Consider the following 22,562-nt stretch of genomic DNA (forward strand, 5'->3'; position numbering starts at 1 on the left):
AGGCTGCGGTGGCCAGGAGCGGCCACTGCATTCCAGTCTGGGTGACCGAGTGAGACTCCAACTCAAAAAAACAAAAACTAAAAAACATAAAACAGTGTACTACTATCTCCCAAATGTGAATGTTCACATAGCTTATGTTCCCACAACCTGCCTCCTATGTGTATCGCCAAGAAAAAATTTTGGACGTGTATATAACAAGCAACATAGAAGAAAATGTTTACAGAAACACTGTTTAAAATAGTAAAAACACAGAGACAATCTAAATGCCCATCAGTTGCAGAATGCATAAATAAACTTTTATATATTCATACAGGGGAACATTATATAGCAATTGAAACAAATGAACAACAATACAAACAGTATAAATGAAACTTAGAAATATGATGTGTAAAAAAAAAAAAGCCCCAAAAGGTTACACACAGTGTGCCTTTATATAAAGTTCAAACCAACTAAAATTTAAAATCTGTGGTTTTTTACTGAGGTGAATTCACAAAACGATCGATCATTCTGAAGTGAACAATTCAGTGGCATTTCCAAAAAAGTACATAGTTCTGCCAGCGAAGCACCTCACGCTTCTGGAAGGTGAGGTGGGAGGATGGCTTGAGCCCAGGAGTTTGAGACCAGCTTGGACAATATAATGAGACCTCATCCCTACAAAAATAAAATTAAAAAAACAGCCAGGCATGGTGACACGTGCCTGTAGTCCCAGCAACTCAGGAGTGTGAAGAAAAGTCACCTGAGTTCAGAAGGTCGAGGTTGCGGCGAGCCATGCTCATGCTACTGCATTCAGCCTGGGCAAGACAGTGAGACCCCAATTCAAAAAAAAAGCATAGTTCTTGAGACAACATGGAGAGGCAATGATACTATATAAAAAAACAAGTAAGGGAATGAGGAAACAGAACTCAGGATGATGGTATCTGGGTAGGAAGGGGCAGCAGAGGTTTCAAATGACCAAGAGAGGACCCATATAGCTAGATGTGGGATTTATCAAGGTCCTAGCTTTACTTTTGACTGCTAAGTTCATGGGCGCTTACTTCATTATTGAGAATGACCAACAATACAAACAAACGGGTCCTCTTTGCCTCACATCAACAGATGCTGCCAACAACTTTTTGCAAAGTATCGAAAGCAATTTTCACAACAGGTGCTTTGAAAATAAAACAGGAAAATTTCTTTTCTCCTGGGAGTAATTACATCACTTGAAATGGTATGGGAAGCAATAAAAGATGGGGGGTGAGGGAAGGGAAAGAAGTGACTAAGACAAACTGACCGAGGACCTCAGGAGTCCATATCATATCAGGAATAGTCCCATGGGCTCCTGCAAGGGAGAAACGTGGTCCATTTTCTCACGGTAGAATATTCTGCCTTCTCACTGATGGGAGAAGCAAACACAACTCCTGGAAAGGGCTGGTATCTCACCTCCTTTGTGAAGGCTTCTCAGACTACACAAATCTTCCTGCCACCCTTTTCGGTGCTTAGAGATATCACCCACAATTTTTAGTTATTCCTTCATGGTCCACAGAGAAAAATCTGTATTTACATGTGAATAATACAGCAGGATGGTTCAAAATTGAGATGTAAGAATCAAAAACAGGCTGGGCGCGGTGGCTCAACCCGTAAGCCCAGCATTTTTGGGAGGCGAGGTGAGAGGACTGCCTGAGCCCAGAGGGGTCGAGACCAGCCCAGGCAACTTGGCGAGACCTCATCTCTACAATAAATCACAAAAACTCGCCGGTGTGGTGGCGTGCGTCTGTAGTTGCAGCTACTTGGAAGGCTGAGGCGGAAGGATCGCCTGAGCCCAGCAGGTCGAGGCTGCAGTGGCCGGGAGCATGCCACTGCCCTCCAGCCTGGGCAACAAGAGTGAGACTCCAACTCAAAAAAAGAATCAAAACCAAACAAACAAATGACAACAGTTATATAGTGCCAGGTACTGTTCTACATACTTAAAAATTTAGAACATGTGTGTTAACATGTGTTTAACATTAAACATATAAAAATCTATTAATCTTTACAAAACCTCAAGAGTTAGGTTAAATTATCATCCTCACTTTGGAAATACAGGCACAGAGAGATGGAGTAACTTGCATTTAGTCACAGAGCTAGTAAGTACAAGCCAGAATTGGAACCCAGGCAAACTGGCTTCCAAGATCATACTCTTAACCATTATGAAACCGTAAGCCCTCAATTGCTCAGCTGTCATAATTCAATCTGTTCAGCTCCACACCCATAGATCAGAAGTAGATTTTGGCATCCGGGCCCAGGACAGGAAAGTAGGCTTGAGAGCAACCTGGGCCCCAGCCATGGCTCTGAAACAGACGCCTGACCAGACCGGGCAAGGCCATTGTCTCTCTCTGAACCTGTTTCCTTCGCTGTAAAATGAAGGGCTGTACCCGGTAGCCTCCAAGGCCCTTCCAGTGCTGATGTTTTATGAGCCTGGGATTTCTGGCTCAATTCCTTGAGGCCCAGACCATATGGGCCCTTCCTGGGCCAGGTCTGGCCCCTCCTGTTGGGCTCAGTGTCTCGCATTTGGCTCTGTTTCCCATAAATAAGAGAAAAAGAACAAGGGAAAATATCCTCCTGAGAGACTGGGAGGGATCCCACGGCTGTTCTGTGTGCTTTGAAGAACTCAGGGTCGTTAACCAGAGAGAGCTACCTGCCAAGGGAAGGGTGGAGAGAAACTAGACTAAGGGGAGAGATGAACTCACAAATCCTGGCTACGCTCAAATTAAAAGGGCATCTCCAAGGACTTAAAGAACTGACGATGTTATTGCCATGAGATGAGCCAGCTTCTTAAAGAAGTGAAGATAGGATGGGCCATGAAAGACAGGATGGCTCAGAGAAGGCAGGACAGATCTGGTAATCTATGCCCCCATCCAGGTTATTTGTAATCCAAGGACTGTCTGTCTCCACCACCCCAAAGCGACCTCTTCCGGACCAGCACTGAGCAAAGAACTGATTTCATCCCAGGAACTCTCAGGGCATGAGGGCTCAGAATCAGCTGACCTCACAGTGCACCTACTATGTGACATGGCTATTGACATCAGAACAATCAGAAACGTAGTCACGTAACATCACCTGTCTGGGGTCCTAGTCACTTTATCCATAAAATGAGGAGCTGAATAAGGTTACAGAAGATGAGCCAGCTCAGAAATTTTTTTTTTTTTTTTTTTTTGAGTCAGGGTCTCACTCTGTTGCCTAAGCTGGAGTACAGGGGCATGCTCACGGCTCGCCCCGGCCTTGACCTTCTGGGTTCAGGTGATCTTTCCGCCTCAGCCTCCAGAGTAGCTGAGACAAAAAGTGTGTGCCACCATGCCCAGCTAATATTTTGACTTTTTTGTAGAGATGAGGTCTTGCTATGTCACCCAGGTTGGTCTCAAACTGCTCAAGCAGTCCTTCCACTTGGGCCTCCCAAAGTGCTGGGATTACAGGAATGGGTCACCTTCCTGGCCTTCAAACATTCTGAAGTTCATAAAGTTATCAAATGCTTATTTCTGACTCACCTAGAAAAGCATTCACCTGGACTAATTTAATTTCTCTGTAGCTCAGGCCATTGGAACTCAGTAGACTTCACTATTCTGAGCACATAACATGTAAATCCAAGAGAAAAACAACTGTAGCCTTGGGCGTTAGTAGTTCTGTGTGGTATGCCCAGCACTACTATGTATGACTGGGCACGTTGTGCCCTGTAGAAGGGTTGGCAACTGGCCAGGGAAGGTAGAACAAATTGGGCTGAATCCCAATCTGCCTCTTGGCATGAACTTTGTGCCTGGGAAGTTCAGTCCAAATCCAGGGTACATTATGGGTTTGTGGGTACCTGTGGATTGTCCATTCACACTGAAGGAAAGTAGTGGCCAAGACCGATGCAATGGCCAACCTGGTGTGGTATACAGACCTTACAAATTTACCTTTGCTCCAATCATTTCCCGAACACCTCCTTTTGCCTCCAGTTTATAAGATCCCCAGTAAAGCCAATCCTGTTTTTTATAGTCACACAGTAACACTGAACCCAAACCAGTATTCACCAGTATGCATGAATAAATTCTTTCTCAAATCTCAATCCAAGCTCAAAGAAGGAAGACATTTTGCAGAATGATAGCATTAATGGAAAATGAGAGCAGTCTTTCAAGGTGATTCCTTGGAAAGGAACATCTGTTATTTAGTTGAGAACATCCTGGTGTTTAAAATAAATCTATTTCACCAGGCACAGTGACTCACGTCTATAATCCCAGCACTTTTGAAGACCAAGGCAGAAGGACTGCTTGAGCCTGGAAGTTCGAGACCAACTTAGGCCACATACTGAGGTCACGACTCTAAAAAAAAAAAGGGTCAAAAAACTAGCTGGGTGTGATGGTGCATGCCTGTAATCCCAGCTACTTGGGAGGCAGAGGCAGGAGGATCACTTGAGCCCAGGAGTTTGAGGCTGCGGTGGCAGTGACAGTACCACTGCACTCCAGCCTGGGCAACAGAGTAAGAGTCTGACTCAAAATATTAAAAAATAAATAAATCTATTTCATTACCTTCATATTTCCAAAGCAGGGTAGCTACTAAGTGTATTTGACGAAAACACAGAAAAACAAAAATCCTGAGAAAAACACTCACTGGATTCTCTGGCCTTCTAATGTGTTGTCCTCACATGTGGCCCATGTCTTTGCCACCATGATCAAGTCATCCATTTCAAGGATCCTGACTGTCAGCAATGAGAGTTAGATTTGCACTGGTTCATTAACATCCTTTTTCCTTTACATTATCATCAACAGCTATCAGGACCATTCTGCCTGGATTTTCCAGCTCAGCCTCAATTTCAAATGTCCTGGCCCTCTTTCCTCTGAATAAAAAGTTCCCAATTTTTTATTTGGAAAATATGGTCACCATAATAATGGCATTCTCCTCACAAAAATATCAGGCCAGAGTCGTACCACATTACAGTACCCATATTTGGGTCGTGACCATCCAGAGAAGAACTGTCTGGTCCACCCAGGGCCTGAGACCATTTTCTTGGTCTCATTAAAGAGAAAAATAATGCATTTGCTACTAGGCAAGTTAGAACTCAAATGAACCTTTCCCTTGTTCTGGAAGAGAGTTGTTCAAGGCAAAGGAATGACTATTTGACGGAAGGGTACAAAATCTGGAAAAAATGAAGCCACAGAGCTTTCTAGCTGCCAAACTCCCACAAGGCTGGCGCTTGGGGTATATCACACTCACTATTAAAGTGTCACCATTTATAATTTGGTGCTAAATCTTTCTGAAGCTCAGCTCCTCAGCGTGGTCTATGAGCAACCGGATCCCTTATTCTGTGAAAACACAGAGATAAGCTGACAGACGTTATCTAATCACAAAGCTGAAAATAAAATTATTTGTTCACACCAGCACCGGGAAAGGCAAAGCAAAGAAGTAGACTTTGGTGAGCAGGTTCAACTCAATGCTTGCAGCATTAATGAAAGGTAACAGGCTGCTTCTGGTTTGTTCTGCTGCTTTTCCGGTAGTTTCGCGTTACCTTTGCCTCCAAGGACCTCCCTCTGAATCCTTATAGCACGGAGAAAGGGCATAAGAGTCATAGTTGCAGGGAGATTTTATAACGTTTGCCAAGTGCTTGAAAACACAGCCAGCTTTCATTGTATCCCCCGTCTCCCAAGCTTGTGAAGTAGGCGAAAACTTCATTTTAATGGCATGACTATGGAAAGAAACGCTACTGAGTCATGTTTTTCATACTCAGGTCAGTTGGTCAGAACCCTTGAAGATCACAGAAAACCTTAAATTAAAATGGAAAAATACTAAAGATGCTCCCAGTAGTTTTGGGCATTTCAGCCTGATCGTGAGTAAACTATAGATTCTGACTCAGATGTGTACAGTTGGCTTTGGACTTTGTCCTTGCTTCCTCGTAAAACTTCTTAAATGTACTTCTAAATTACAGTAATTCTGTAAAAAATTCAACCCTTCGGGCTTGGTTTCCTCCTCGGAGCAGGCTGAGTCATAAAAAGAAACTTTAGCCCTTTCAATAGACAACACCCCCCTTACATTAAGAACTGGTATTGTTCCTCACAACTCGAGTTTCATCCAAAAGTCACACCCAGCTCACAGTTGAAGAAAGAAAGAGCTCAAGGACTTACCCAGCCCAACATTTGCACATTTAATAAGAGAACAGAGCCTCTGCCACGTTATAGGGGTGAATTGCATCAGAACCTTCCAGAGGAACTTCTTAGGAGTGGTTCTGAACATGGTTTCTAGAGATAGCCAGACCTGGATTCAAGTGCTGACACCGCATGGCTTTGGTCTCATTACTTGTACTGAGTATAAAAACTGGGACTGTATACGAGGGGTGTCCCCAAAAAACCTGAAATGTATTTATTGAAAACTGTGTATTTATTCTTATATGTTTAAACTTCGGTCACCTGCAGAGTACTCTTCATTTAATGCAATACACCTATTGAGACGCTTTTTCCACTGCTCCAGACAGTTTTTGAACTCATCAATGTTGATCCTTTTAGTGCTCCTGCTGTTTTTTGTTTCATCTCTTTCACACGGGCAAAGTGTTTCCTTTTGAGGACTTTTTTTCATCTGGGGAAACCAAAAAAAGTAGCTCAGGGTGAGATCTGGTGACTAGAGAGGGTGGGGCACATGGGTCATGTGGTTTTTTTGTCAAAAACTGCTGAACACTCAGTCCGGTGTGGGCAGGTGTGTTGTCACAGGAGAAGAACCAGTCACCTGTCTGCCACAACTCAGGACGTTTCTTCTGCAAATCATGATGCAACCTTCTCAGACTTCCAGATAAAAACTTTGGTTGACTGTTTTATCTGGAGGAACAAATACCAAATATACTCCAAGGGTCCCACCCTCCAAAAGATAATTCTGGGTTTGGGGGTTCCTCCTCGTATAATATCTGACTTGTAGACAGTTGCTATGAGAATAAAAGGAGAAAAGAAAGCTGGGAAGCCATTGCCTGGCACACAGTAAGCAACCCACAAGTGCTCACCATTTTACTTCTACGGAAGTGATCACCATTTCTGGGCCTAGCCAGTGATGAAGGGGCATCTGTCCCCTGTCCTTTCACTGCACCAAGGGGAGGGAAGGGACCAGACTCAATCCAAGTCAAACCTCAAGAAGGCACCGAGGAGAGGCAGGATATTCACGCCGCCCCAAATCCAGGGTCAGGATTTAAATCGGGAAGTCATACATAGGGACTGAAGAACCTTTAGAGTTCAGAGGAAGTGTGTCATTTAAAATTTGTTTAATTACTGTATGCAAACTATACACAGTGTCAGACACACCGCAGGCAATGAATCCGTGTCTGCCCTCACTCTCTTGTTAATACTGAAAGGAATGAAAATCCCAGGCCCTAAAGTGTCTTGCTCAAGGTCACACGATCAGCTAATGGCAAAGCTGGAATGGGTCTTCTTAGAAGAGGGGAGTTGTTGTCTCAGGTCTATTATTAGGAGTACTGGGGTCCAATGGTTTGGAGGAACTGGCCAAACACCTCTCAAGCCCAAGGTGAGAAGAGTCTCTTTCCTTCCTGGACCACTGGGGCACACAGCAGTTTCAGGTGCTCCCAAATAAGCACAAAGCATCTGGAAACTTTCCCAAAGGCTGCAACAGCCAGATGAAATGAGAGTCCAGGACAAGGAGATGCAAACGTGACCTTTCTTTGTCTTACAGGCCAAGTCTGGGGAGGTGACAGCATGGATCTCTGGCCTGAAAAGACCTTTGGGAATGTCAATGGAAAATCCTGATTCACTCCTAGGTGTCACACAGAAGAACTGATTCTAAGCTCCGGAGACATCGGGAGAGGTTGGGAACTGCCTTTCTTCATTTATAACACGAGAGTCATTCAAGAAATACAGACTGAGCACCAACCATCAGAGAGACTCTGGACTGGGGTCCAGGGTGGGAATCGGCGGCTGCCAGGGAAGATCAGTGAGAGGATGTGAAACAAAGCTCAGGCCAGAGGACTGGATAGGAGTTAGCCAGGTAGAGAGGGGTGTTCTAAGCCAGGGTAGGCACGCCTTTGCTGCAACACCAGATGATAAATGTTTCCATCTTTGCAGGCCACCCAGTGTCTCAGCTATGCCACTCTGCCGTTACAGCATGAGAACAGCAACAGACAACACATAATGGCAGGAGGGCAGCCACGCACCGATAACCTTTGTTTGTGAACACTGAAATGAAAACTTCATGTAATTTCCACATGTCATAAAATATAGTTCTTCTTTTGTGTTTTCTACCATTTAAACATGCAGAAGCCACTCTTTGCTTATATTTTAAGAATATCCCATCACTAGGCACAGTGACTCATGCCTATAATCCCAGCACTTTGGGAGGCTGAGGTAGAAGGACTGCTTGAGGTCAAGAATTTGAATCTAGCCTGGACAAAGTAGTGAAATCCCTGTCTCCACCAAAAAAAAAAAAAAAAAAATACACACACACACACACACACACACATACACACACACACGCATGTGCACACATACACACACACACATATTTGTTTATTTATTTTTAATTTTTTCTTAATTTATTGTAGAGATTGGGTCTTACCAAGTTGTCTAGGCTGGTCTCGAACCCATGGGCTCAGGCAATCCTCTCACCTCGGCCTCCCAAAGTGCTGGGATTATAGGTGTGAACCACTGCTATTTTTAAAATTTTGTTGAGTCAGGGTCTCACTCTGCCACCCAGGTTAGAGTACAGTAGCATTATCATGGCTCACCACTGCCTCAACCTCTTGAGCTCAGGTGATCCTTCCACCTCAGCCTTCAAAGTAGCTGGGACTACAGGTGTGTATCATCATGGCCAGCTTATTTATTTTTTATAGAGATGAAGTCTCGCTATCATGCCCAGACTGGTCTTGAACTTCCAGGTTCAAGCAGTCCTCCAGTCCCAAAGTGCTAGGATTACAGACATGAGCCACCACATTCAGCAAAAAAATATTGTTAAGAATAAAAGAAAACTGTTGCTGGTTGTGTAATGTGAGGTACACTGAGAAGGAGATGGATGTCCAAGGAACGTGTTTAGCAAGCATAAGTATGCATGAAAACTGTCAACTTCCTTTTCACCATCTTGATTTTCCTTCATTATATCTATAACTATGTCTATATACAAATACATATTGCAAATCGTATATCTGATAACGGTCTTATATCCAGAATATATATTTTTTAATCTCAAAAATAAAAAGACAATGACTCAAAAATGGGCAAAGGATTTGCTAGACATTTCTCCAAAGCTAAATGAACAACTAACTGCACCTGACATATCATTTGCCATTAGGAAAAAGCAAATCAAAACAACACTGAAATCTCGGTTCACACCTACTGGGATGGCTATCACCAAAAAGATACACAAAGACATGCTGGTCAGGAGGTAGAGAAATCAGAACACTCATGCATTGCTGGTAGGAACCAAAAATGGTGCAACTACTCTGGAAAACAGTCTGATCTTTCCTCAAAAGATCCACCATAGTGATATCATGTGACTCAGCAATTTCGCTCCTGGGTGTGTCACCAAGAGAAATGGAAACACAGGCCCATGCAAAAATTTCTACATGAACACTCACAGCCACATGAGCCACATGAATCATATTAGCCTCAAAGTAGAAACGACCCAATGTCCAATAATTGATGAACAGATGAATAAAATAAAATGTGGCATGTTCATACAATGAAATATTATTCAGTAATAAAAAGTAGTGAAGGCCAGGCACGGTGGCTCACATTATTCCAGCACTGAGAGTCTGACGTGAGAGGATTGCTTGAGGCCAGGAGTTTGAGACCAGTCTGGGCAACATGTTGAGACTCCATCTCTGTTTAAAAAAAAGACAAGAAGTCAAAGCATTTCTCTTCCCCTCCCAGGAGACCTATTGTGGTTGAAAGATGATCATCACATGACTTTGCCTTGCTGAAGGCTGAAGTGGTTTTCTGCTGAGTTTTCTGAGGTCTTGAGAAGTGATGACCACATGAGAGGAAAGGGAGTGGCTTGAGGGCAGGGACCTAGCATTAGGGTTAGGGGTTCAGATGCTTGAACTCTACAAGACCTGTATTGAATGTGAGGCTCTTAATGGGTCCAAGCCAACCATTAGCACAAAGAACCAATGAAAGAGGCACCATCTGGGTGTCATGGGGCTCTTTGGGGCCAGAAAATGAACCCAGTACCACTGCCTGCAAACAGATTTTATTTATTTATTTATTTTGTTTTTTAAAGTTGTAGGGTACAAGTCAGGATTAGGTACATAAGTGGTTTGTGTACAGGTGAAGTTTGCAGCCTCCCATTGGGCCTCACTTCACCTGGATTAAAATCAGGCACCCTTATTGATGTTATGTGCCCCCTACATGGCAGTGTCCCACAGCTGCCAAGCCCTTTTTGTGGTATTATGATAAGTGTTCAAGGTCCACTTATGAGTGAGTACATGTGGTTCTCAGTTCTCAGTTCTTTGTTTCTGTGATAGATCACTGAGTATGACTGACTCTAAGTCCATCCAAATTGCTGTGAAGTCATAATTTTGTTCTTCCTTATGACTGCATACTATTCCATCATATATACCACACTTAAGTACCACATAAGTACCACACTTTTATCCAGTCCAGTTTTGATGGGCAGCATGGCTGGTTCTATGCTTTTGCTATGGTGCATAGTGCTGCAATAAACATGCATGCACAGGTATCTTTTTTGTGTTCCTCTGGGTGTATTTCCAAAAGGGGGACTGCTGGGTAGTATGGAAGTTTGGTGTCTAGTTCTTTTAGAAATTGCCACACTGTTTTCCATAGAGATTGAACTAGCTTGCACTCCCACCAACAGTGTAGAAAGGTTCCCTTTTCTCCGCATCCTTGCCAGCATCTATTGTTTCAGGTTTTATTAATAATAGCCATTCTTATTGGAGCTAGGTGGTATCTCAATGATTTGCATTTCTCTGATGATTAGTGAGGCTGAGCAATTTTTGGTGTGTCTGTTGTCTGCTCATATATCTTCTTTTGACAAGTGTCTGTTCATGTCTTTTGCCCATTTTCTAAAATGGGGTTGTTTGGTTTTTTCCTTTTGTCACATTTGAGTTCCTTATACATCCTAGATATTAGGCCTTTGTCAGAAATACAGTTGGCAAATATTTTTTCCCATTCTGTGGGCTGTTTCCCCACTCTCTTTTTTTTTTTTGCTTTGCAGAAGCTTTTCAGTTTGATGAGGTCCCACTTGTCTATCTTAGCTCTTATGTCATGGGTTTTTGGGGGTTTGATCAAGAATTGGTTGCCTATTCCAATTTCTATAAAGGTGTCTCTTGCATTTTCTAAGATTCTTAAAGTTTGAGGTTTCACATTTATGTCTTTGACCCATTTGGAATTGATTTTTGTGTATGTGAAGGGTAGGGGTCCTGTTTCATTCTTCTGCATGTGGTCAGCCAACTTTCCCAGCACTGTTCTCTCCCCAGTGGTTCCAGTTGGTGGAAGCTTTATCAAAGATGAGTTGGTTGAGAAATTGAGGTTTTGCCTCCAGAATCTCTTTTCTGTTCCATTGGTCTCTATTCCTTTTCTTGTACCAACACCAGGCTTTTTTGTTTATTGTAGCCTTATAATAAAGTTTAAAGCCTGGGACCTCTTTGTCACTTTTGTTGGGGATTGTTTTGGCTACTCGTGGTCATTTTTGTTTCCATATGAATTTCTGTATTGTTGTTTCCAGGTCTGAGAAGAATGCTGCTGGCAATTTAATGGGTATTACGGTAATTCTGTAGATTGCCTTGGGTGGGATGAACATCTTAACAATGTTGGTTCTTCCAATCCATGAGCATGGACTATTTTTCCATTTGTTTGTATCTTCTTTGATTTCTTTGAGCAGTGTTTTGTAGTTTTCATTGTAAAGGTCTTTCACTTCTCTGGTTAGGAAGATGCCAAGGTCTTTCTTTTTTCTTTTTCTTTTTTTTCGTGGCTATTGAGAACAGCTTTTCAGAGGGCCCTGCTGAGCCACCAGTGAGTCTAGTCACAGGGGTTGAAGGATGGTCACCCGCCCACACACACTGATGCTTCAAATCTTTGAATGCTGAATCATTTGGTCATCCGGGTGGAAAGCTCCCACTACCCCAGGAAGCCTATATGCCCTGCGGGGTCTGCTATACTCCAATCAGCCCCCAGGGAGGAGGACTCTCCCTTGACTCATGACTCTGCAGATGTAATTCAATGGGGAGACTGAGTCCCTTCTCTGTAAATGCAGGTGTGGATGAGATCAAGGCTCCACCTGAAGGTCTTATTCTTCTTTGCCCACTAGCTCTAATGCTTTCAGGCCACATGCTAAGAGATGCGGTCTCCTCTAGCTGGGCATGGTGGCTCACACCTATCATCCCAACATGCTGAGCCCAGGAGTTCAAGAGCAGCCTGGGCAACGTAGTAAGACCTCATCTCTATGAAAAAAAAAACTTTTAAAAAAATTATCCAGGTGTGGTGGCATGTGACTGTAATCCCAGCTACTTAGGAGGCTGTGGCAGGAGGATCACCTGAGCCCAAGCAGTCAAGGCTGCAATGAGCCATGATCGTGTCATTGCACTCCAGCTGGGACAACAGAGCAAGACCCCACACTGAAAGAAAGAGAGAGAGAAGGAGATGGGGCCTGACTAGCTGCTATTTTCCATTATGCAGGACATTAGGGGAAAAGGAACAAGATACAAATCCTAACGCTGATACTGCCCCAAGGCTACCATGAGAATCACAGTGGCCACCAGTGTATTTATTTTACAGAGTCGAGTCAGGGTTTTTCATGCCATCTCTTGCCAAATCCCGGCCAAAGAGCTGATGTGATTGCAGGGGTGTGGAGGGATGTGTATTCTACACTTGACCAGTGCAGCTCATCAGAGAAAGGCATCCAGTCATCACGGCGCAGGCTCTGACAGCCATCACATTTTCCACTCATGTACCAGACGTGACTAAACCGCACAGTTGCTGAGTGGATGCTGGATTCCCTCTCTCTGTGCTCAGCAGGAAGGGACCAGCCTCACCCTCCACCCATGTCATGGGCCTAGCACAATCCTCGGTAATGGAAGAGGTGGCCGGGCCATTTCTAAATGCAGCCTAAGCACCCCACGAAGTTGCAATCATCTCCAGGTCCAAACTGTCCCTCAGCTCTGGGGCAACAAAGCTTCCAGATCAGGAAACCGGGCACGTTGCCATTTCAACAGCCATCCCTGACAGCACTGGGCAGTGGGGTTCAGTTGCAACTTAGGAGATGACTGTATTATCAGTTAGTCCCTTGACACAAGGCAGACATTGCCGCTCTCCTAAAGTTTGGTGCAGCTCAATTTGAAAGAGACAAAATACAGAACCAAGGACGTACACACTCACAAAGGGAGTTTTGTAAAACACTCCAAAACTGTTCATTGCCTCTTAAGTTTAATTTCCTGTGCTTAAAAGTAGCGTATGAAGAAGAAAGACACTTTTGAAGGAAGAAAGCTGACGAGAAGGGAGCAATACAGAGGCTGTTTTCAACCTTTCTTTTTAATTTACAGTTTTCCTAGTTTGATGCTTTTAAATATTTTTTCTTTATTTTTCATTTTTATCCTCTGTTTTAATTCCTTTTTATCTGAAAAAAAATTTCTTTTCCTCTACTCTGCCATTCACGTTCTGGCACAGTAAATTCTCTCTCTTGTGGATCAAAGAAGAGAAAACATCAAAACTGGCGAAATTTCTGTTCTGATTACCGTCTTCACTTTCTCTCAGTGCATGTGGCACTCAGGTTACGTGAGCAACACCAGCAGGGCAGATACGGAAACTCCTTGCTCTGTCTTCATGTTCAAGATAACTCGAGGTATCTAAACTCCCCAAAATTCCGGCAGGGAGAGAAGTTTTTAAAAGGAAACATTTCCTTTAGTTTTCTAGCAGGAAAACTGGTGAAGGGTTGGCTAAATCCTTAACCCACCTTTAACCTGGAGACTTCAGCCCCTGGTCAAAATATCCCGTCTTGTTGGAACGGAGACGTTAAGAGCAGGAGAGAGGGAGTGAGACTATAACTGGAGAAGGGCTTCCATTTTTTATGAGAAGAAAGAGGAGGAGACCTGCAGAGTTCGTATGTCAACAAGCATTAATTCTCATTAACGTCTTCCATTCACATCCATTCTTCCCTACACAGCTGTGCAAATATAAGTTAATTGGGTCATTTTGACCAAGGCAACCAAGAAAAAAAAAATTTAATGTGAGGCCAAGGAATTAATTACAAATAACACATTCTTTCAATGCGTGGGAAGGACTGTTCAAGCAATGACACCATGGATGGCGAGACATGTGTTCAAATGCACACCGCTGTCAATGCCCCTGAACAAAAAGCCACCCAAGAACAGAATGAGGTGGGAAGGTGTTCACAGTGAGAATGAGTAGCATACGCTCTCAAGTGCCTTGCCAGCACTGTGTTGTGGAAGCATCTCCTGTAAGGACAACAATAACACCACTATTCCCAGTTTGTATGCCGGGTAATTAGGAACAATAGTTAAACAACTTGCCAGATGGCCATTCAGAGTTAGAGTCGTCAGCAATTTAAATTCAGGTCGACTGACTCCAGGGACCGTGTTTCTGACCATGACACTCTCCCTGTTTTCTATATACTTGGCAGGACGTTGGCAACACAAAGCGTAAAGAAATGTAGGACCCATTTCTTGCCCTAAATGAATCTACTACCTGATTAGGAACCAGCATGGACACTCCTGAAATAATCAAAACACATGAGGGTTTGCATCTTTAAGAAAGTAATTCATGTGGCCAGGTGCAGTGGCTCACACCTGTAATCCCAGCACTTTGGAAGGTTGAGGTTGGAGGATCACCTGAAGCCAGGAGATTGAGACCAGCCTGGGCAACATAGCGGGAATCTCATCTCAATAATAAATTTAAAAACTAGGTGAGTGTGGTGGTGTGTGCCTGTAGTCTCAGCCTCTCCAAGAATGAGATGGAAGGTTATCTATCAAGTCCAGGAGTTCAAGGTGGCACAGAGCTATGACTGCACCCCTGCACACCAGCCTGGTTGACAGAGGAAGACCCTGACTCAGAAAAAAAAGACAAAAGAAAAAGGAAACAATTCATAGGAATTGGGAGAAAGCGGTTGTAATTGATCTGTATTGATCTGTGCAACTTTTGAGGATTTCCACTAAATTATAAACTATAAAACAAGATGTTCACCATATTTTAGAAAATACCAATTCATTCCTGCCACAGTGTGGTTTGATTACTCAGAAAGAGCTCTCCCTTGCAGAAATCTCCCTCAAGAGAGGACAAAGGACAGCCAGCCCATCCCCCAGCTGCACCCAAAGAGCTAATAAAAATGCCCACAGCCTCCTCCAAGCCTGGTCAGTCAGAAGGTGTAGATGTTTCTGGAGTCCACTCTGACAAAGGTCTGGCAACCTCTCCCAGTCTCCAGAGACTGAGAAGCAGGAAGGAGGCAATTCTCATGATTTCTTCAGTCTTTTTCGTTGGAAATTAACCATTCCAGGGTCTCTGACTGACAGAAGAAGGCAGATCTGAGCGAGAGATCAGTGGACATCTCAGAAGCAGCAGCAACAAATAGGAAACTGAAGGAGAGTACAGCAAGCCAACAATTATTCCGAAGTTTATACCAGATTCACAACCCTCATTGAGGAACTATGAGAAAGATTCTAAAGCCATCTATGTCCATTTGATTTACTATATTTAAATTTTTGTCGTGTTCTTAATGTTCAAGTGTACATGATTTTAAAAACCACTGCATTTTTGGCCAGGTACAGTGGTTCATGCCTGTAATCTCAGATGTGTGTGCTGTGCCCTACCCCAGTGATTCAGAGGGTCGGGAGAGGGGTCTGAATACTGACTGTGACAGGTGACCAGGGTTAGAATCACCATATCTAATAGGGCCAAGGTTGACATAGCACACACATCGATAAGTAGGACCACTCAATCCACAGACGCTGAAATGAACAGAATTCTTCAGCTCTTTGAAAAGTTCGCTCTGAATTCTGTTCCTTTCTGGATCTTGAGAAACTACCTAAAAGTGTGACCTGCCTGGATTACAATCTCAGCTCTACCACTTACGAGCTAAGTGGTCTTGGCCAAGGGTGCATGACTTCCCATGAAGTTCGCTTTCTTTGCAATACCGTGGGGTAAATAATTACACCAGCATCAGAAGGTAGCTGGGATGACTGCATGGCCTTGAGTATGTGAATTATTTAGCCCAATATCTGGCACATGTGAAGTGTTCAATAAATGCGAGCTATGATTGATGATGATGCAAGTAAACATACGCCAGTTATATTTCAATGAAAGAGATGCTTTTCTAGACCTGGTGCTTATTTCTACGGCCAAGTTTTAAAGGAACTGTGAGACCAGCCATAGTGGTTCACACCGTTCAACCCAGCACTTCAGGAGGCCAAGGTGGAAGGATCGCTTGAAGCCAGGAGTTGGAAACCAGCCTGGGCAACACAGCGAGATCTCGCTTCTACAAAATAATAAACAAACAAGCAAACGAATAAAGAAAGGAACTGTGAAGAACTGGAATGTGAGAGACCTAGAAACAATTTCACCTACAGAATGACTGAAGGAAGACAGAATTCACGATCAGAACAAGAGAAAACTGAGACGGCACATGGTCCTGTCTTCAGATGTAAAGATCGGGTCTGAGAGCAGTTAGCCTGATACTATGTATTTCTAGAGCAAGAGTCTTTTTTTCTGACTTGGAGTCTCACTCCGTCGCCCAGGCTGGAGTACAGTGGCATGCTCATGGCCATCGCAACCTCAATCTGATGGACTCAGGCGATCCTTCCGCCTCAAGCCTTCCAATAGTTGGAACTACAGGCATGCGCTACCACGCCCGGCTAATTTTTTGATTTATTGTAGAAACGAGGTCTCACCATATTGCCCAGGCTGGTCTCGAAGCTGTGGGCTCAGGTAATCCTCTCGCCTCAGCCTCCCAAAGTGCTGGGATTACAGGCTTGAACCACCACACCCAGCTAGAGCAAGATTCTTGAAGAGGGAGACAGAAGATAGAATTCAGAGGACCTGGAAATTTGAATGAGGGTAAAAATATTTTTTCATCAATCTCAAATTAAAATTTGGCACAGCAATCTGGATGGACTTAGAGTCTATGATACTGAGTGATCTTTCACAGAAACAAAGAATTATCACATGTTCTCACTCATAAGTGGACCTTGAACAATTATCTTAATACTATAAGAAAAGGATTGACAGTAGCGGGAAACTGCCAGGAGGGGGGCGGGGAAGTGGAATTGGTAGTCATGGGAATCTGCCTGGGGAAGGGGGGCATACCTCATCAACAAGGGTATCTGCCTAAGGAGCATTTGTATGCCTAACCCTGAATTTTACCCCACATCTTTAAAATAAAAAATAAAACTTGGCATTTCCTTCAATTATATATATAGGCAACAAATCTCAGTAGTAGTAACTGTGATCTCCTCACCCCAATCACAGACATTTCCATATTGTACAGTTGTGACAGACAGCCTAAGTGATTAGTGATATCGAGGGTGACCAACTGCCCTGGTTTGCCCAGGACTGAGGAGTTTTCCAGGACCTGGGATTTATGGTGCTAAAATCAAGACAGTCTCAGGCAAACAATTCCCTACTCCTTTTCATCACTAAGTCATCCATCAGTATGGGAGGATTGGTTCCAGGACAGCCCCCCACTTCCGTGGATACCAAAATTCAAGGACACTCAAGTCCCTTATATAAGTATCCTCCTGTATACCTTAAATCTTCTCTAGATTACTTACAACTCCTAATACAATGTATGTGCTATGCAAATAGTGCTATATTGTCTTGATTTTTTAATTGGTATTATTCTTGTTGATATATATGTATTTTTAAACACATTTTCAATGTGCAGTTGGTGGAATCCATGGATATGGAACTTGTGGATATGGAGGGCCAACTGTACTCTAAAATGATGGTAGCTATCACATCACTACATACCACTATTTAGTGCATTAATAAAGAAGCAGCTAAATTGCAATATCACAATTTCAAAAAAAAACTTGATAGATGGATATCAACATAACCTGTCCTTTATGATGCTTTCTATCCCATTTGATTCCTTTAAAAGTATTGTTCTAAGTCCACAGACTTCCTCTCTTTACCAAAGAGAGCCATGGCACAAAATAATTTAAAAGAAAAGGAACTGGGACCACTGGTTGGGGAATGTCGAAAACCAGAATTCAGTTCCTGTAGGTCTGGAAATCTAAAATCAATAATGAACTATACCGTAGAAGAGGATCCAGGCATTTATCTTCAAAGGACACAGAGAAGCAATGGATGAAGTCATTTTTCCACATTAGGAAACTTTCTTAATTCCTCCACTTCCCATAATACATGTATGTGTATTTTGCGACTGACTAATATTGTTGGAATATCAGCTTAATCTCTATAGCTATCAACTGGAGCATTTATTTTCCAATAACCACAAATGTTTACCCTAAGAATCACAATCTGACAGATCTAAACATTTTCTATGAATTAAGACAATGGAAATTTGGATTTTTAAGAAAAGCAAGTTTAGGATGGATTTAGAGTCGATCATACTCAGTGATCTAGCACAGAAACAAAGAACAGAGTACAATATGTTCTCACTCATAAATGGACCTTAAACAATTATAATACTTATAAGAAAGTGATTGGCAGTAGTGGGAAACTGTCGAGAATGGGCGTGGGATTGGCAGTTGGGGGAAAATGCTAGGGGAGGGAGGGCATACCTCATCAACAAGGGTACCTGTATAATCAACGTCTGTATACCTAATCCTGAATCGTACCCCACATTTTTATAATAAAAAAAAGAAAAGCAAATTTAAAGAAATGATAAGAAGAAACATGAACTCTTACCAGATACCACTGGGCCTCTGAGGGACACCGGCTCACTCCTTGCCTTATCTCCACCACCGACAGAGGGTCCATTACTCTCCTCCAAGGCAGTAAGAGACCATTTTTCTTCTGATCAATGTAACTCCAAGCAACCAGCCCAATGTGGCCAGAAGGCAGAGTCCTCACAATGGCTCTTGTCCCAGTATACACAGATTTCTTAATTTCCCTGTCATTTTTACAAAATCTCCTGACTAACAAAGTGGACCTCTCCTTTTTGCTTTTAAAAGAGTCTTCTTCTAAATCGTCACAATTATCAGGGATGTCCTCAAAATGGCTCAAAAAGGTTTTGGCAGGTGGACTATCAGTAAAATCTTCCCTGCAAAAGCTACCGCTTGAACATACCATGTCGAGCTTCCTGCAAGAGCCTTCAAAGCACACATATTTCTCATTCAGAGTGTCACAGTGATCACACTGCAGTTGCCCATTCTCATTGTCACAGTTTTCAGCCAACTCCATCAGTTTACAAGTATATGCCACGTAGTTTTTCTTTCGCTTCCCACCAACATCAGGCAGTGGCACACAATTTCCACAATCATCCAAAATTACATTTTCCGATAGGGCACAGAAAGTGTCTGACATTCTTTCGTCAACTTCATAATGAAAATGAAATACTGCCATGTTGCTGTCTGGGTGTGCTCTGCCAGTCTCTATAATCGTTGACTGATTTTCTAAAGGACTAATGCCCAGGGGAGGCTCATCTATTTCCAGTTGAATTCCAGGGAACACCTTTCTTTCCAGGGGAGAAGGAATTCCAGTTTCCAAACACAGGTCTTCCTCTGCGACAGAGTTGCACGTTTCATAAAACTGGTTCTGAGGAAGGTCATGCTGATGGTTTCTCAATATGTTGTTGCAGTTAATGTTAAGGTTTTTCACAGAGTCTGGCATGCTTTTCCCCCAGGAATTTTCGTTACTGTTCTCATCACTCATGATTTTCTCGCTTGCTATTGAGGGAATCTTGGGCAAGTTGCTTCCAGAAGATTCTTCTTTAAGTTTGTTCGGTTGTGAGATGATGTGAGAGGTCTGCCCACTCTGCCTGATAGCATGTGCCTTTGGAATATTGATATCGGAGACATTTTCACTACTCTCATCTGCAGCTGACGGGGCAGAAACGGCTTTTCTCTGAGTCTTGGGTATGAGGACAGAAGCTGCCATTTCTTCAGAAGTCATTTTGGACCAACACAAGTTTCAACTATTTCTCTGTTTGTCTTCCCTGGTGATCATGTCAGGATGTTTATAAAGTGACTGATAATTTAAATAATCTCAGATATACAAATCTTTCTAAGAAGCAAAGTGACAATTCTTCATTCAAGTTATTAAGAGCCAAATAAATGTTTCCAGTTATAGGTTCCTATCATAAATTTTTTTTTCTACAAAAGGGTCTTAAGGCAATAGATAAGTTTTCTTTCCTCTGTTATTTGAAGCAAAATGTTTTGAAGACTTCTATTCAGTGCATTTTGCAACTTCTGTTTCATCGTTGATCTGAAATGATTTTAAAATCCAGCTTGAATGTTTCCTGTAAGAAAAGGGATAATGTCAAATATTGGGGAATTTAAATGAGGTTTTTTTTTTTAAAATAAGTTTTTAATTCTAAGCTATCAGCCAATTTTGAGAAAGAAGTTTTGCGATCAGAAGTTAGTTTTTAAGGTTTCAAGCATTTATTTTTCTGATTTAACATCTCAGAACTTTTGCTTCCAGGAAAAATAGGACCAGATTTGTCTTCTCACTTTAAATAACAACAGAAAAAAAATCAGAAAAAAAGAAACAATGGTTTTCAGACATTGAACAACAGGCAACACAGAAGAGTGATCTCTGCAAGAAGAAAATAGACAGGCCTATAAAATCCCTAGCTTACTGTTTAGAGAGTTTCTAGACCACGGGGCAGGGAAGAGAACTCAGATAAAAGCCAACATTCTATCCAAGTCAAATAAAAAAATGACTTCAGGGAGGCCAAGAAAGCTATAGCAATAAGATCATTAAGTAAAAAGGAGCAAAATAAGAATAACAACAGACTTCTAATCAGAAAAAATACAAGCCAGAAGAAAGTGAAGCAAATCTTTAAAGTACTAAAAGAAAAAAAAAAACTGTCAACTTAGAATTCTATACCCAGCAAAAATGTCTTCTGCAAATGAAAATTAAGTAAAAACATCTTGAGACATACAGGGTTGAAAGAATTCATCACTAGTGGGCCTGCACTACAAGAAATTATAAAGAAAGTCCTTTAGGCAGAAGGAAAATGATACTAGATAGAATGTGCATCTGTGTAAAGAAATGAAAAGCCTTAATATATCAAATATGTGGGTAAATACAGTATCTCTTATTTTTAAAACCACTTAACAAAAAAATTGACATTTAAAGCAAAAATAATGACAACGTATTTTGGGCTTTCTAACAAGTTGTAGAAGTAAAATGTATGACAACAATCATATAAAGGTGAAGAGAGGGAAAATGAAATTATATTGTTGTAAGGTTATTTCCTATATGAATAAGTATAGTATGACTTACAGGTAGATTGTGATAAGTTAAAAATGTATACTACAAATTTTAAAGCAACCATTTTAAAAAAAGAAATAGGTTTGCATACCTAAACCTGAATTGTACCCCACACCTTTAAAATAAAAAATAAAAATAAATAGGTAAAATTATCTCAGGAATAAATAGAATCACAAAAATGCTCAAATAATTTTTAAAATGAGAAAAAAATGTGAATCAAGACAGATTAGAAAAATAGGAATCTAATGGTAGATTTAAATATTTAAAAAAGCATCTTCAGACAATTTCCAGGGTTTTTTTCTGCCAAAATATAATATTTTAACTCCCTCTTCCTTCTGTTTCATTTGATTAAGAAGCTATCCAATTGAATAGTCAGTAGCCATAAAAATTTTTGATTTATAAATGGTATTATGTTTTTAAAAAATACTTTGCTGATCTTTATTCTCCAAACAGATTACTGAATATTTGATCTACACTGAGTACTATGTGATTGGCTAGACAGCTGGTAGCTGCCTGCAGTTCTATTAATAGACAGGAGGGAACCAAACAAACTTCCATTCAATGCAGGAAGTGCAATTACAAAGGACATACGAAGCCCTATGGGACTAGAGTGTGCCTATCATGAGTATACCATTCCTTAGTAGGTGAAACTGTTCCTCCCAAGGCAACTGATCAGCAGTCATGCTCTGCTGTCAACACCAGCTTTGCCTTGTTGTTGCCCCTGCCCTTGCCCTTAGCCACAGAGATGTCTCTCTTCCCCTTGCTTCTCCTGAACCTCTTTTCCCAAAGAGTCATCGACCACCCCTTCTTCCCTTATATACATGTTCCCTTAAGCACAGACATAGGTCTCTCACCACCTCTCAACACATGCAGACCTCCACAACTACCTGAAGGATGAGAAGACACCCTAGCAGTCAGATTCTTCACAAGGAATAGACCACACCACACAGATGAGCAATGTCCTAGCTCAATATCCCAGCTCTAATGTCCTCCTTTCAATTTGCTTTCTTTGGGCTTTTCTTTGGAAAATGCCTCTATTGTTTTTATAGGTATATGCTCAGTGTAAAAAAAAAATTCAAATGATGCAGAAAATAACAACCACTTTGGAGTTGGACTTCCTTACCTGAAAAAATAGAAATAAAATCACCTACTCCATCAGGTTGTGAATTTGAAAACCAAAATTCAGGGCAAATGTTTGTCATCCTATGCTTTGTAAATATCTTGGTGAAA

The 22,562-nt window shown here is 42.0% G+C and overlaps 1 protein-coding gene across 2 annotated transcripts in view; it reads right to left on the reverse strand.

Moving 5' to 3' along the window:
- The window catches only part of PLCE1 (phospholipase C epsilon 1), a 352,472-nt gene extending 332,117 nt beyond the window's left edge, over positions 1-20,355 (reverse strand). For both annotated transcript variants that reach the window (XM_008074585.2, XM_008074587.1), the window contains exon 1: positions 18,804-20,355. In XM_008074585.2, coding sequence (XP_008072776.1) covers positions 18,804-20,009 — 1,206 coding nt within the window. In that variant the 5' untranslated portion in view covers positions 20,010-20,355. The remainder of the gene's footprint in view (positions 1-18,803) is intronic.
- Positions 20,356-22,562: the final 2,207 nt, after the last annotated feature.

Source organism: Carlito syrichta, unplaced genomic scaffold (assembly GCF_000164805.1).
Source record: "Carlito syrichta isolate Samal-C Ts95f unplaced genomic scaffold, Tarsius_syrichta-2.0.1 Scaffold316493, whole genome shotgun sequence".
NCBI classification, from domain to species: Eukaryota; Metazoa; Chordata; class Mammalia; order Primates; family Tarsiidae; genus Carlito; species Carlito syrichta.